Below are 14,142 nucleotides of genomic sequence, written 5' to 3'. Positions count from 1 at the left end.
TTAAGTTTCAATCCTATGTTACCACCCCTCCCACAGGAGCAGGGCATAAAAACCCAGCTCTCCATCATTAAAGCCTCTTGACAGGAACTCAGCTTGAGCGCTTTATTAACTTCTACAGCTTAATTTTCTAGGTGTTCACAAAAGAGCTTAACACTTGCAAATTATTTGTATCTGCCTTCTGCCTTCTGTCCTGGTTGAGAGAAAGCTGCTGGCCGGAAATCTCTCCCGGTAAAGGGCAGAAGTGGAGGCGAATACAGGGCCACACCCTGTGACACTCAGGAGATACTCCTGGTTATGCACTCAGAAATTGCTCCTGGCTTGGGGGAACATATGGGACACTGGGGGGGATCAAATCGCAGTTTGTTCTAGGCTAGCATGGGCAAGGCAGATACCTTACCACTTGCGCCACCACTCTGGCCCCTGATATGTATTTTTAAATATTGGGTTTTGGGGTCACATCTGGTAGTGTTCAGGGATGACTCCTGGCTCTTTGCTCAGGAATCACTCCGGCCACAGCTCTGGGAATGATATGGGATTCTAGGGATTGAACCCAGGTCGGCAGCATGCAAGGCAAACAAACCCCAACCTGCTGTACTAATCTCCAGTCCCGACTTTTAATATATAATAATACAAAAACTCTACCTTTATTCATGTATTGATTTTTGTTGTAAGTATAATCAAGAAACAAACTGAGGGAGCAACTAATGGCCAAAAGCAACAAAATTAAAGACTTGACCTATGGAACTAAAGTATGGTGGGGAGGGGTCTTTGGGACATTGGTGGAGGGAAACAGGAACTAGGGTGAAGGGTGTGATGTTGGAATGATGTATGCATGATACTTTTATTGATGGTACCATAAATCAAAGCATCTCAATAAGGATGGCATAAAATGAATAAGGGAAGCATTTTAATAAGTTTCAGACTTACTGGACAGTAGACAAATCCTTCACTTTTCTCATCAATGAAAACTAATCTAGTCCCATTTGGGTCAGGGAAAATCTTTTTCACACCGACAGAATGTCGATAATCGTTCACAAATTGCCAGTCTTCAATGTAGAAATATTGAATCATACCAGTCTGGGAAACAAAAAACACTCGATATAAAATGTCAAGAAAATACTTTTGGTGTTTAAATTAAACAGACTTCCTAATTTAATAAAATTCATATTTTTGTTGAGTCTAAATTATGTTGAGTAAATGAACAAGGTACAGGGCCAAAGACATAACTAACATGATAATGTGCATGTGATTCAATAGACTGTTAATTCTAATATTCATGCTTAATGGATTTCTCAGCTGTTCCACTTATAGGAAATACCCTACCAATTATTCATACTTCAGCTTAGTCATAGAATGTATATCACCCTTCACCAGGGCACTTTTCCTGCTACAAATATCCCTAAAAAATGTTCTTAAAAAATTAATTTTCTGTGAGAAAATGAAGCCTTTGACACAACAAGCCATGCTTTTCTTTTTCTTTTTTGTTTTGTTTTGTTTTTGGGCCCCACCCAGTGGCCACTCAGGGGCAACTTCTGTTTCAGGCTCAGAAATTACTCTTGGAAGTCTCAGGGAACTGGGGAACAAACTTGGGTCAGCTGCATGCAAGGCAAATGCCCTACCTGCTGTGCTATAGCTCTGGCCCAAACCACACTTTTCAAATGTAGAGGAATGCTTTTTTATTTTATTTTTTCAACTTTACTGAATTCTATTAAAGACTAAGCAAAACAGTAGGTATGGGGGTTGGAGCAATAGTAAAGTGGGTATGGTGCTTGCTTTGCACCCAGTCAACCAGATTCAACCTCTGGCACCTCCTGTATTTTCCTGAGTCTTTCAGGAGGGATCCTTGAGTGCAGAGCCAGAAGTGATCCCTGAGCACTGTTAGGTGTTACCAATAAAACAAAATAAACAAGTAAAAATAATAATAGGTATGATAATACTTTGAAAACATTTTCTAAAACTAGGTTCTCTTACTATATTTTATAGGTGCTATATAACTCCTATGTACACACATATACAACTATGTTCTTTACATTAAACCATATATCATATTATTCTATGTAATTACATTATTGCAATATTATTATTATAAGGTAATTATAGTAAGGTGTTAACATCATATTAAAGGATATTACTATAATGTGCTAATGTAATAGTCATTGGTATAGATTAATGATGATTCAAAATAGCAACTGACTAAAGTGGAATTTCCAATATTTAATTAAGTTTAATATTTATTAATACCAACTAACCATAGGCATTAGAGAAAGTTGAATTAACTCCTTAAATTAAATCCTTAAATACCAAGACAAGATAAAAGAAGCTCAGAGGAGTTTAGTAATAGCTAAAAAGCAATGAAATTGTATTTGAGTCCGGATAAATTTTCCCCTTTCACTACCATCAGAACTAGCTATCCCAAAAGCACTGTCATGCTAACAAATCATGCTACCTACATGTTTTATGTAAGTATACACCTAAATTATTCTAAATATTCTTATGTTATTTGGCATGTATTATATCAGTTTATACAGAAAATATAACTGCATGAATGGTTATATATAATAATCATAATGTGTAATGCAAAGCAAAAACTAGCCTTCTCTATGTTCCATAGGAAAGATGATGATACATACGTCTGTCCCATAGACGAGGAAGTCCCCGGTCAGAGCATGACACAAAATCCGGCACTTGTCATCTACCTCGGGGAAAAGCCTCGTCTCCCGCTCTTCTTGAGTATCCAAGATTTCACTCTCTATCTGAATCGAAGAGAACAAAAGGGGTTCGGAGATATGAGTACACCTGGGGAGAGTCAAACTCAAGATCCAGATGCACAAGACACCGTCAAGGAGGTTAATAAAGGTATCCCCAAGGGAACCCCAGCTCGACCTAGCTCAAAAGCACTAGACACCCCTGCCTTGATGGGGACACATATCCTAGTAGGCTCTGTTGCTTTTAGGACCTGATCTGGGGCAGGGGGAGAGACTCAGTAGAGAAGATTCCAAGATCTAAGTTTCTTTTCTAGGGGCCAACGGTTTTCTTTTGTTTTGCTTTGGTTTGGGGGCCACACCCAGCAATGCTCAGGGGTTACTCCTGTCTCTGTGCTCAGGAATCACACCTGGCAGTGCTTGGGGTGTATATGGGATGCCAGGGATCAAATCCAGGTCACGCACATGCAGGGCAAATGCATTACCTGCTGCACTATCTCTATGGTCCTAAATGACAGCTCTTGAACCATTAAATAGGTAGGGCCTAATTTCAGGGCTATCCACAAAAGACACTCAGTAGGGGCACAATGCACTCCCAGGATGGTATCCTCATCATTTTAACTCCTTCTAGATGCCAGTGATGCAGGGCCATTCTTACTTAGCAAAGGCCCTGCAGTGAGGAAGACAGGTGTCTTGGGGGATATGCGGCGTCACACATGAGTGCGAGACTATCCCTGCTAGACCCACAAGCAGCTTCTGGCTAATCTGTGCAATGGCTTCCAGATTCATGTCCTCAAGAATTAGCCAGTAGGTCAGTCATTGGCACCACCCTTAGCCCCCCACTCTTAGCAGGCCCATGGCCATCGAAAATGGAACTTACCAAATGCAACTGCACTTTGCCTTCGAAAAGAGCAGCAGCATAATCAGAATGAAGGCAGATACTGGCCACCGTGCCCAGATACTCCATGTCCTTCAACCTTTTCACGGCTGTGGAGATTTTAAGAATCCATGTGAAGAGCAAGATAATAATGTTTGTAAATAATGTTAAAATGGTGAAACTTCTGCAAGGATGTTTTAAGCCTCACCCATCTCCCACCACAATTTTTTCTGTTTTTTTGTTTTGTTTTGTTTTGGTTTGTTTTTTTGGTTTTTGGGTCACCCAGTGGCGTTCAGGGGTTACTCCTGGCTCTGCACTCAGAAATCACTCCTGGCAGGCTCGGGAAACCATATTGGATGCCAGGAATCAAACCCAAGTCCATCCCAGGTGGGCTGTGTGCAAGGCAAACGCCTTATCACTATGCTATCTCTCAGATCCCTTTTCCAGTCATTTCTAACAAATTTTAGTGGTCACAGAAAGTTTCCTTAACAAATTCCTTCCTTCGTGATTGACCGGAAACAAACAGAAAACAAAGTTACACGAGAAATAACCACAATTTAGACTTTTTTTTTTTTTTTCGGTTTTTGGGTCACACCCGGCAGCGTTCAGGGGTTACTCCTGGCTCTATGCTCAGCTCCTGGCAGGCTTGGAGGACCATATGGGATGCTGGGATTCGAACCACCGTTCTTCTGCATTCAAGGCAAATGCGCTACCTCCATGCTATCTCTCTGACCCCAATTTAGACTTTTTTTTTGACAACAGAGGTGATTGGCTATTGGGGACTACATATGTATGTTGTCAACTATGAAGATGTCAGCCAGACCCCCCCTGAGTCTGACTGCTGCTCTCTCGTGGGGAAAGCCGGAGAAAGGACGGGAAGGGAAGGGAAGGCTCAAGGCAGGAGGAATGCACTAAGCACTTACTGCATGGCTAAGGGGCTAAAAGAGTCTGTGCAAAGGCAAATGACACTTAAAAGATTTCATAAAAGCAAAAAGGTTTTATGTTCAGTTGAGTATATCAAGACCCAAAGAAGTAACTGGTTTGTAGCCGCTCACCCAAGTCAACTTGCCTAGGGAAATTTTTTTTGGTTTGTTTTATTTTAGGGTCACTCCCAGTGGCCTTCACAGGACCATCTGGGATGCCAGTAACCAAACTGGGTCAGCTAAGTACAAGGCAAGCACCGTCCCCACTGTACTGGGGACACTCTGGCCTGGCTGAGGGGAATCTGAAGGCAGTGCCTTACCATCCTTCCTCCCCAACAAAGGGAGAAAGCATGAATCATGCCTTGTCCCAAGTATTGCAAATGTCTTACTACTGAACTAGTAGGCAGAGGCTCCAAGGAAAACCTGTGGAAGACTTAGAGACAGAAGAAATGCTGGATCCTTCCCAAAAGAGTAACAGCAATTGCTGGCTGGGTGAGATAAGAGTTTTGAGACTTGCCATTCACACCAAGGACATAGAACCATGCTCGGTTATTCATCCCCACAGCCAGGTGAAAGAGCCCCACTGCCACAAAGTTGGGTTCCACATCCACAGAAACCGTGATTGGGAATTCCTGGAGTAGAGGAGAGAAGAAAGCAAAGGAAGTGAGTCCGTGGTCATGCTGGCTCCAGTTTGAGAAACAAAGTAAAGTGTCTGCTTACTCCTTCAACAGGGTTGGCAACAGTGACTTCCAGGAGGGAGGTGAGGTAGGCGATCCGCGTGCTGCATGTGTCTCCAAGGATGGGGAGCTTGGTCAGGAAGACGTGCAGGGAGCCCCGCTGGGTAGACAGGGCCAGTAACTGGCCATCATCTGTCCAGGACAAGGTGCCCAGGCCTGAAATCATGCACAGAAGAATTAATTCCACGGTGAATTAATTTGTCGCAGGCAAGGTGCTAGTATGCTTGTTCTTGCTACCAGAATCTCTGCAGTTTTCAAACGCTGTTGCAGTTTTGTAGTTCTTTGGTCTCAATTTTGTGGGTTTTCTTGTTTCTTTGTTTTTAGGGCCGTATTCAGTGGTGCTCTGGGGTTATTCCTGGTCCTTAACTCAGGAATCACTCCTGGTGAATTCGGGAAACCATACAAGATGCTGGGGATTGAACCCAGGTTGGCTGCATGCAAGGCAAGTTCCCTACCCACTGTATTACTGCTCTGGCCCCAGTTTTATAGTCTTTATGGAGACCAACATATTCTCTAGCAGTTGGCGTAGGGGGCACAAGCTACCAGTGAGGCATTCAACAGTAGAGCAAAAGGAATGTATAGAAGCATGTCACTTATATTGCTGGAATCAAAATTGAATTTATAAAACATCTTTGAACATAAATGTACTTAGATCCTTCTAGTTGAGAAACAACTCAACAGACTGATCAAAATAAAGAGACTATGCAAGGGAACTCTAGCAAAGGGTATTGATTTTACATTTCCTACAATGGCTGGAACTCACAGAAGGACAAGCATTACTCTTAGGATAAAATGATGGTATTCCCCCTCCAAATCAATACCTTTATTTTCATCATCCAAGTTGATGATGGCATACATGTCTTTTAATTCTGACAAGTCATGGATTTTAATGCTGAAAAGAAACCAAAAAACATATTGTCATAAATATGGATTTCAGGCAAAAGTACATTTGTTCACAAGGATAAGCTATAAAACAGATAATTGATCTATAAAGAGATGTACCAAATGATCTAGTGGGTAAAGAACACATTGGGGCTCAAGAGATAATACAATGGGTAAGAGTCTTGCCTTGCTTGCAGCTGACCAGGGTTTGAACCATGGCAACAGATCTTGATAATAATAGTGATGAAATAAACTTCAGTAAGAGACAGAAAAAAAAAATGGTTTCTCTTACTTTACTCTGTATGTGTGTGTGTGTGTGTGTGTGTCTGTCTGTCTGTCTGTCTTAGAATGACACTGGCTCAGGGCTTACTCCTGGTTCTGTCTCAGCAATCACTTCTGGTGGGACCCGGAGGACCATATGTGGTGTCAGGGTACGAACATGGGTCAGCTATGTGCAAAGAAAGAGCCTTACCCAATGTACTATCACTGGTCCCATTGCTGTTTTGTTTTTGTTTTTATACTTTTCCCAAGTGGATTTCAGGAGGAGGATGCTTGGGCCCTGCAGTGCTGAGGCCACTCCAGCAATGCGCAGGGCTTGCAGGGCCACCCTAGTGCTGGAGTCCTCAGGATCATATTCTACAATGCTTGGAAGCCTTCAGGGCTGCACCCAGTAATGTTTGGGAGATCGTGTAGTTCTGGGGGTTCAAACTACATTCTGCAACATGCAAAGCTTGATACTTAACCCTGCCTGCCTCCAGCCCCTCAACATAACTGTGTATGGCTACTCTGCAGAGCTCCTACTTCTCTGGAACTTGCCCTATTATTCTTTAGAACCCAGTGACTTGAATTAAAAAAAAAAAAAAAAACTTTGGATCATACCCAGCAATGGTTGTATCTTACTACTGGTTCTGTGTCCAAGGATCACTCCTGGTGGTACTTGAGGAAGCATATGTGGTAGCAGGGATCTTACAGACCAGCTATGAGCATACAAATACCTGCTATATACTATCTCAGAAGTGCTTTTTTTTTTTTTTTTTAATGGGCCAAGATTATTTCTGCTTCACAACTCTGCTAACCAGCCTACTTTTTTTTTTTTTTTTTCCGAAGAGCATATTCCAGGGCCAGAGTGATGGCCCGGCAGTAGGGCATTTGTCTTGCATGCAGCAACCCAGGACAGGCGAGGATTCAATCCCCAGCATCCTATGTGGTCCCTCGAGCCTGCCAGGAACAATTTCTGAGTGCAGAGCCAGGAGTAATGCCTGGGTGCCTCCAGGTGTGGGCCCCCCCCAAAAAGAACAAAAGCAAAACAAAACAAAAAGAACATATTCCATCTAAGGCTTTATGCTTAGTGCACATTTAGATTTTTCAAGTTTTATCCTGAATAAAAAACACGGTGGTAAAGAAATCTTAGAAATTTTCTATTTATACATGTTCTAAGAGTGCAAGAAATTCTGGATGTCACATCATTAATAGCTATTAATGTCTTATTAAATCTCTTGAGTATTTCCAATAGAAGATCTCTTGGGAATTTGGGGTATAACTTACCAGTTGTCACCACATGTAGCTGCTTTGTTAAGGGTCTGTGATATTGCTATACTGGTTAGATTATCTTTATGGTCACAAGTCTGAATTACCTCCTGTCCAATCTCTCGAATATGTGTGGAAACAACTATAAAAGTTCCACGGGTAAAACCAATCATTATGTAGCCATTACCATACCTATAAAAATAAAAGCAACAATACAGTTAAAAAGGAGATTGAAGTTATGTATTTTTTTTCCAGAAACACTGAAAATATTTATTGCTTATTCATGGAGTATGAAAACTCTTGTTCAAGAAAAATTCAGGGGCCGGGCGGTGGCGCTAAAGGTAAGGTGCCTGCCTTGCCTGCGCTAACCTTGGACGGACCGCGGTTCGATCCCCCGGTGTCCCATATGGTCCCCCAAGCCAGGAGCAAACTTCTGAGCACATAGCCAGGAGTAACCCCTGAGCGTTACCGGGTGTGGCCCAAAAACCAAAAAAAAAAAAAAAAAAAAAAAAGTCTTTGGGCCGGGCGGTGGCGCTGGAGGTAAGGTGCCTGCCTTACCTGCACTAGCCTAGGAGACGGACCGCGGTTCGATCCCCCGGCGTCCCATATGGTCCCCCAAGCCAGGAGCGACTTCTGAGCGCATATAGCCAGGAGTAACCCCTGAGCGTCACCGGGTGTGGCCCAAAAACCAAAAAAAAAAAAAAAAGAAAAAAAAAAAAAAAGAAAAATTCAAACATTTACTTTGAATTTCTTTTTTTTTTTTTTTTTTTTTAATTTTTTTTTTTTTTAATTATGACAACAAAGATGCAAAGAAAGAGGACAGGGTAAAGTTACAGTGGAAGCCCAATCACCCATAAACAGGATTCTCAGTAGTCCCATCGATGATATCCCAGCCTTGAACTTTCAGCCAAAGAGCATTAAGAAAAACAAAACTGAACCCATGTACAATACAATTACTTTGTCCCTCAAATCCCCAGTTGTAGTACATATTGTTTCTTAGCAGCACACCATATAATCTAAAGATATTAGACTTATGTAACTCTTTAAACATTGAGGGCAAAGTACATTTATCTAGTTCCATGCACATGCTTACTAGTTTAAGTTAACCTCAAAAGTTTTAATGGGTTGTTTTTCTTAAGGATTGGAGTCAAGGGAACATAGTAAAAAACGATATTAAAGTGGCATTTGTTTGCATAGGCCCACCAAAACATAAGGGACATGGAAAGACAAATTATGGTCTAAATACATGGAGACCCTACCCCTGAAGTTTCCTGGCACAGGACTGACTCTAGGCTCCAGGCAAACTAGTTTGTCCAATTCAAGTCATCGTCTGTAGTGGCAATACACCTCCATTCCTCACATAGTCTCTGTTGTTGGTATCATGCTTCTGTATTAAAGATCCTGGAGTCTGCATATCCCATATTGCAGTCAGGATGGTGCAGAGCATCCTCTCGTTTCACCTCACACTTAAGGGGCAATAGAGAGAACCATGTCCTGTAGAGCAGGTCATTGTTGTTGTCATGTCTTCTCACAGGTCATTGTTGTTGTCACATCTTCTCAGTATAAACGGAAGTGTCGGGCCCGGAGAGATAGCATGGAGGTAAGGTGTTTGCCTTTCATGCAGGAGGTCATCAGTTCGAATCCCGGTGTCCCATATGGTCCCCCGTGCCTGCCAGGAGCAATTTCTGAGCATGGAACCAGGAATAACCCCTGAGTGCTGCCGGGTGTGACCCAAAAACCATAAACGGAAGTGTCTTTTAAGGAGGTCGATGTCACACCCTTGGTGGTGTCTTTCCTGGTAGAGGACTGCTTCCAACTGTTGCTATAAAAGACCTTGGATGTTTCGTAGATAGCTTGCCTGGTTCCAGCGTGAATGGAGAATGCCCATTCATCTGAGGCCTGTGCCAGGTCATTATATCAATATTCAGGGTGTAAGGTTTGTATCCCTACAAACACTATAGCATTATTTGAAATGCCTTTTCTAGTGTTCTCAGGTGGATTTTTTTTTTGTTTATTTAAACACCTTGATTACATACATGATTGTGTTTGGGTTTCAGTGAAATTATGTATTAGGAGCCAATATAGCCCTATAAATCAATATATATCCTAAAGAGTGAATTAACTACTATTGAAAATTCTGAAAATAAGCATTAATGAATCAACGAATATATAAATCAACTATGAACCTATGTAGGCTAAAATATGCTAAGTAGTTCTTCACACTGAACCATAAACTATGAAAAACCTAAAGAGAGTTCTATCTGGAATAAAACAGTGACAGACAAAACTGAAATAGCATAATTATTAGGGAAGAGAATGTGACTGTCTGTCTAACCTTTTGGTACGTACCAACTATAACAGACAATGTTGCCATAGCGCGGCTGAAATTCCAGGTCAATTGGGCTTTCTGGTTCATTTAGATTGAAAAGAAATAAATTTTTCTTGCCAACAACCACGCTTATCTGAAAAAAAAATGAAGAAATTATGAAAGAATAAATGCCTCATGATCAGACTAATTAATTAGCAAATCCAAACAGGATAAATCCAATAGAAAATAGTAACAAGTCAAATTTAGATGTGTTAAATGCTAGCATTTAGCATAACAGTAGTATAGCTATGTGACAAAACACCAAAAAATACTGTACTATTATATACTAGGTACACATTACTCTTTGAATCTGTATTAAACTAGCTGCTTTGAGAAACTTAAATTCTTGAGATGAAAGAAAGATGACTCAGAAGGGTTCTTGCCCTGAAGTTAGAGTCCTGGGTTCAATCCCTGACACTGTCTGGTTCCCCAACTACCACCCCAAGAACCGCCAAGTATGAGCTCCAAAATAAGAATTTCTGTGTGAGATAAGAAAGATAGTATAGGGGCCGGAGAGATAGCATGGAGGTAAGGCATTTGCCTTTCATGCAGGAGGTCATCGGTTCGAATCCCGGCGCCCCATATGGTCCCCCGTGCCTGCCAGGAGCAATTTCTGAGCCTGGAGCCAGGAATAACCCCTGAGCACTGCCAGGTATGACCCAAAAACCACAAAAAAAAAAAAAAAAAAAAAAAGAAGAAGAAGAAGAAGAAGAAAGATAGTATAGCAGATAAGACAGTTGTCATGTAAGTGGCTGATCCAAGTTCAATGCCTAGCATCCCATATTGTTCCCTGAGCACTGCCAGGAGTGATTCCTGAGCGCAGAGCCAGAAATAATTGGTGAGCACCACTGGCTGTGGCCCAAAAATAAAAACAAAACCAACAACAAAAAAAAGATTTTTCTGTGCACCTCCTTAGAAGTGCACACTGGAAAGTGTATATATCAGAGTCCCACTAAAATAGACCCCAGAGCTAGAATTTAGAGCCTTCCCTTACTTGAGGACAGTATGACAGCTGGGATCACAGGCCATACTCATAAGGGTAATCTAGCTTGGCTTTCTACATCATCAAGTTTTCCAGCACCTACAAAACATTGGTCAATGTGACTGTGTGTCCTTATGTTACTCAGACAAGTCAAATTAGCTGAGGGAGTGATGGTGTTGGAGAGAAATGAAGTACTTTATGCATATGTGCTCACTAAAGGTGATGGATATACAGATATTGGTTCATCCTATATGTAACTCTTATAGAACATGTATGAATGAACACATGTGTATGTGTACACACACACGTACCATTTTCTTGATCTAAGATAGTAGCAAATGGAAATCAGAGTCAATATATTAGCAGCTTTTTAAGAAATAAACACTCCATTAAATATATTCAATTATGTTGTATTATATTATATTGCAATATAAAAATCATTTAGATTTCACAATGTTAAAATATGGCAGGAAAATGTATCTAAGTTATTTTAAATTTTGTTGTTGTTTTTAGGCTACACCGGGCGATGCTCAAGCGTTACTCTTGGCTCTATACTCAAGAATCATTCTGGAAGTGCTGAACCCTAGTTCAGCTGCATGCAAGATAAATGCCCAACTTGCCATACCAGCGCTATGACCCCCTATTTAAAATTTCCTAAAACTGGACCTGGGGATGATTTAGTATCAAAAGTGCTTGACTCACAGGCACAAGGCCCTGAGTTTCATTCCTACAGCAATTGGCATGCATTGAATACAGTTCTGGTGGCTCTGCTCTTTGGGACCTCACCCATCACTTGCAGTACTGTGATCACAACCAGGTGTGCATGAATACCACACCAAAGTATGCAACCCCCAGCAAGCACAACTAAAAAAGGTGTAAGTACCATGAATATATGTGCAACATCTAGGGATCACGTTTAAGCAAAACTAAAGCATGAGTCACTTGGTGAACACGACAAACAGGATGTGCACAGCACTACAGATGTGTGTGGCCCCTGTGAAGGCTGTGGTTAACCTTTGTGACCAAAACTGCAAGGTTCCCCAGCCAGATGTGTGACTTCAGGCCCAGGCAAGGACCATAACCAAGCACACTGAGTAGCAAAGGGGAACAAAGGTGAAACATGAGCCACTGACATTTCCAGCACAATAGCTGCCATAGTTTTGAGAACATGAAAACAAAACAAAACCAAAACATTCACATACAAATAAGCACTTGTTTATAAAAACTCTCCATTTCCCATCACTGTTTCTGCTTCCCTAAGAATAGAGGGGCAGTGCTCACTGTATGGGAGACTAGCCTCACCGTCAGGGGCTGTTGGCCAGCAACAGCTGGAGAGGCAGGATATTCTTAGGATGCTTCGCTACCCAAGGGCAAACTGGAAATAGGCATTCTGAGCCACCCCAGGAAAGGAGACTGCATCTTCTACGAAACTACCAAGTCTCGTGGCCAGTAAAGGATTTAGAATCCTTACCGTGTTTTCAGAGGCGGAGGTCCAGTCATCTGTCCTCATGGTGGAAAACTGCATGTTGCTCGGCTCTGAGCGCAATGCCGTCTGCAGGGAGGTAAAAATACCTTCGCTGTAAGTGGTGCAACACTCGGACTCATTTGTTTATTAATAAAGCAGGCATCTCTGTGTAGAACCAGTTCTACTAACGGTTGAACAAAGAACCTAGAAATTCCCACTGCTAAAAATGTTTAGAAATTCCAGTTAAAAGGTAACCTGCATCATATTACATTGCTAGATGAGCTTGAAAGGAGTCAGGAGAAACCTCCAGAGACTGCTAGCCAGATCAGATTGGCACGCAGCCAACCCAGGTTTGATTTCTGGCATCACATATGGTCCCTCAAACCTGTCAGGAGTGATTTGTAAGCACAGAGGCAGGAGTAACCCCTGAGTGCTGCCAGGTATGACCCCAAAACAAATAAACAAACATCAACAAGAACCAGAATCATACCAGGAATTGAATTCTGATCGGCCGTGTATAAGGCAAATGCCTTACCCGCTGTTCTATCACTTTGACCCCTTATTTATTTACTTTACTTTACTTAAATAGGGGCCACTCCCAGTTGTACTTGGAGGGTCAATATGAACAATCAAAATCAGAACATGGCACAGTCTAGACAAGTGCTCTACAATTTGGCTTATCATCTGAGTCCTCAGACATAGCATTTATAGAATGATAAGACTGGAGAGATGGGATAGATTAGCCAAATTTAAAGAAAGAAGTGAGACAATTGGGGAAGGTTATGCTGTGATAAGATAAACTATGACAGAGACAAAGAGCATCTCACAGATGCTCCAGAGAAAGCAAATACATAAGATGAAAGGCATTAACCAAAGATAGTGACTAAAATTTTTCTAGAATTGATGAAAGACAGCAATCTCCCACTTCAGGAAGCAAAGACAGATTATCAGCAGAATAAATTAAAATGAAACCACACAAGAAAGACTGGAGGATATACAGAATAGTAGAGTAATTCAAAGAAAATGCCAAACACTTATAATGTATGCTTTGCTTGCCACATAGCAGTTTAAGGAATCACTCTAATTCTAAAGCATTCATAGTAGGGGTTGAAAATGGAAAATGTTTAGGGGTCAGAATAGTGATTAGGGTGCTTGCCTTGTATATGGCCAACCCAGGTCTAATCCCTGGCATTCTATATGGACCCCCTAATAATACATTCAAAAAGTGATTCCTGAGTGCAGAAGAAATAACCCCTAAGCACTGAAACAAACAAACAAACAAACAAGAAATGGAAAATGTTTAACTTATAGAGGCTTTCTGGGATGTCACATGAAAAAATAAATTCTAAGACCAGATTTGGATCAACTGGAGAAACATGCCAGGATCTACATAATGATATCTGCTATAGACAAGAATGGGGAGCTATAGCATTTGTACTATTTATCTACCAATCTAGCTTAATAAGTAACTAATATTAACAAATTATGACGTTTCTGGAAACTTTTATTGGCATGGGGTCACATATGCCTGTGCTCCTAGCTCTGCATTCAGGGATCTTTCCTGTCAGGGCTCAGGGGTTCGATATGAGATACTGAAGGTTGAATCCAGGTCAGACACATATTGCAAGACAAGTGCAGTACCCACTGTATTATCTGTATTATTGAACCCACTGTATTAT

At 41.5% G+C, this 14,142-nt stretch overlaps 1 protein-coding gene across 1 annotated transcript in view; it reads right to left on the bottom strand.

Annotated features, from left to right (window-relative positions):
* WDR19 (WD repeat domain 19) overlaps positions 1-14,142 on the bottom strand; it is an 88,102-nt gene that overhangs the window by 52,659 nt on the left and 21,301 nt on the right. Inside the window, exons 7-15 of the mRNA XM_049790208.1 lie at positions 12,470-12,550; positions 9,998-10,110; positions 7,667-7,840; positions 6,061-6,131; positions 5,223-5,395; positions 5,020-5,134; positions 3,583-3,689; positions 2,631-2,753; positions 928-1,077 (exon numbers count right to left, since the gene is read on the bottom strand). Of these exons, the coding sequence (XP_049646165.1) occupies positions 928-1,077; positions 2,631-2,753; positions 3,583-3,689; positions 5,020-5,134; positions 5,223-5,395; positions 6,061-6,131; positions 7,667-7,840; positions 9,998-10,110; positions 12,470-12,550 (1,107 nt within the window). The remainder of the gene's footprint in view (positions 1-927; positions 1,078-2,630; positions 2,754-3,582; positions 3,690-5,019; positions 5,135-5,222; positions 5,396-6,060; positions 6,132-7,666; positions 7,841-9,997; positions 10,111-12,469; positions 12,551-14,142) is intronic.

The sequence above is a fragment of the Suncus etruscus genome, chromosome 16 (genome assembly GCF_024139225.1).
Source record: "Suncus etruscus isolate mSunEtr1 chromosome 16, mSunEtr1.pri.cur, whole genome shotgun sequence".
NCBI classification, from domain to species: Eukaryota; Metazoa; Chordata; class Mammalia; order Eulipotyphla; family Soricidae; genus Suncus; species Suncus etruscus.
Note: the sequence above shows the minus strand (reverse complement) of the source record. Positions and strands in the feature narration are given on the sequence as shown.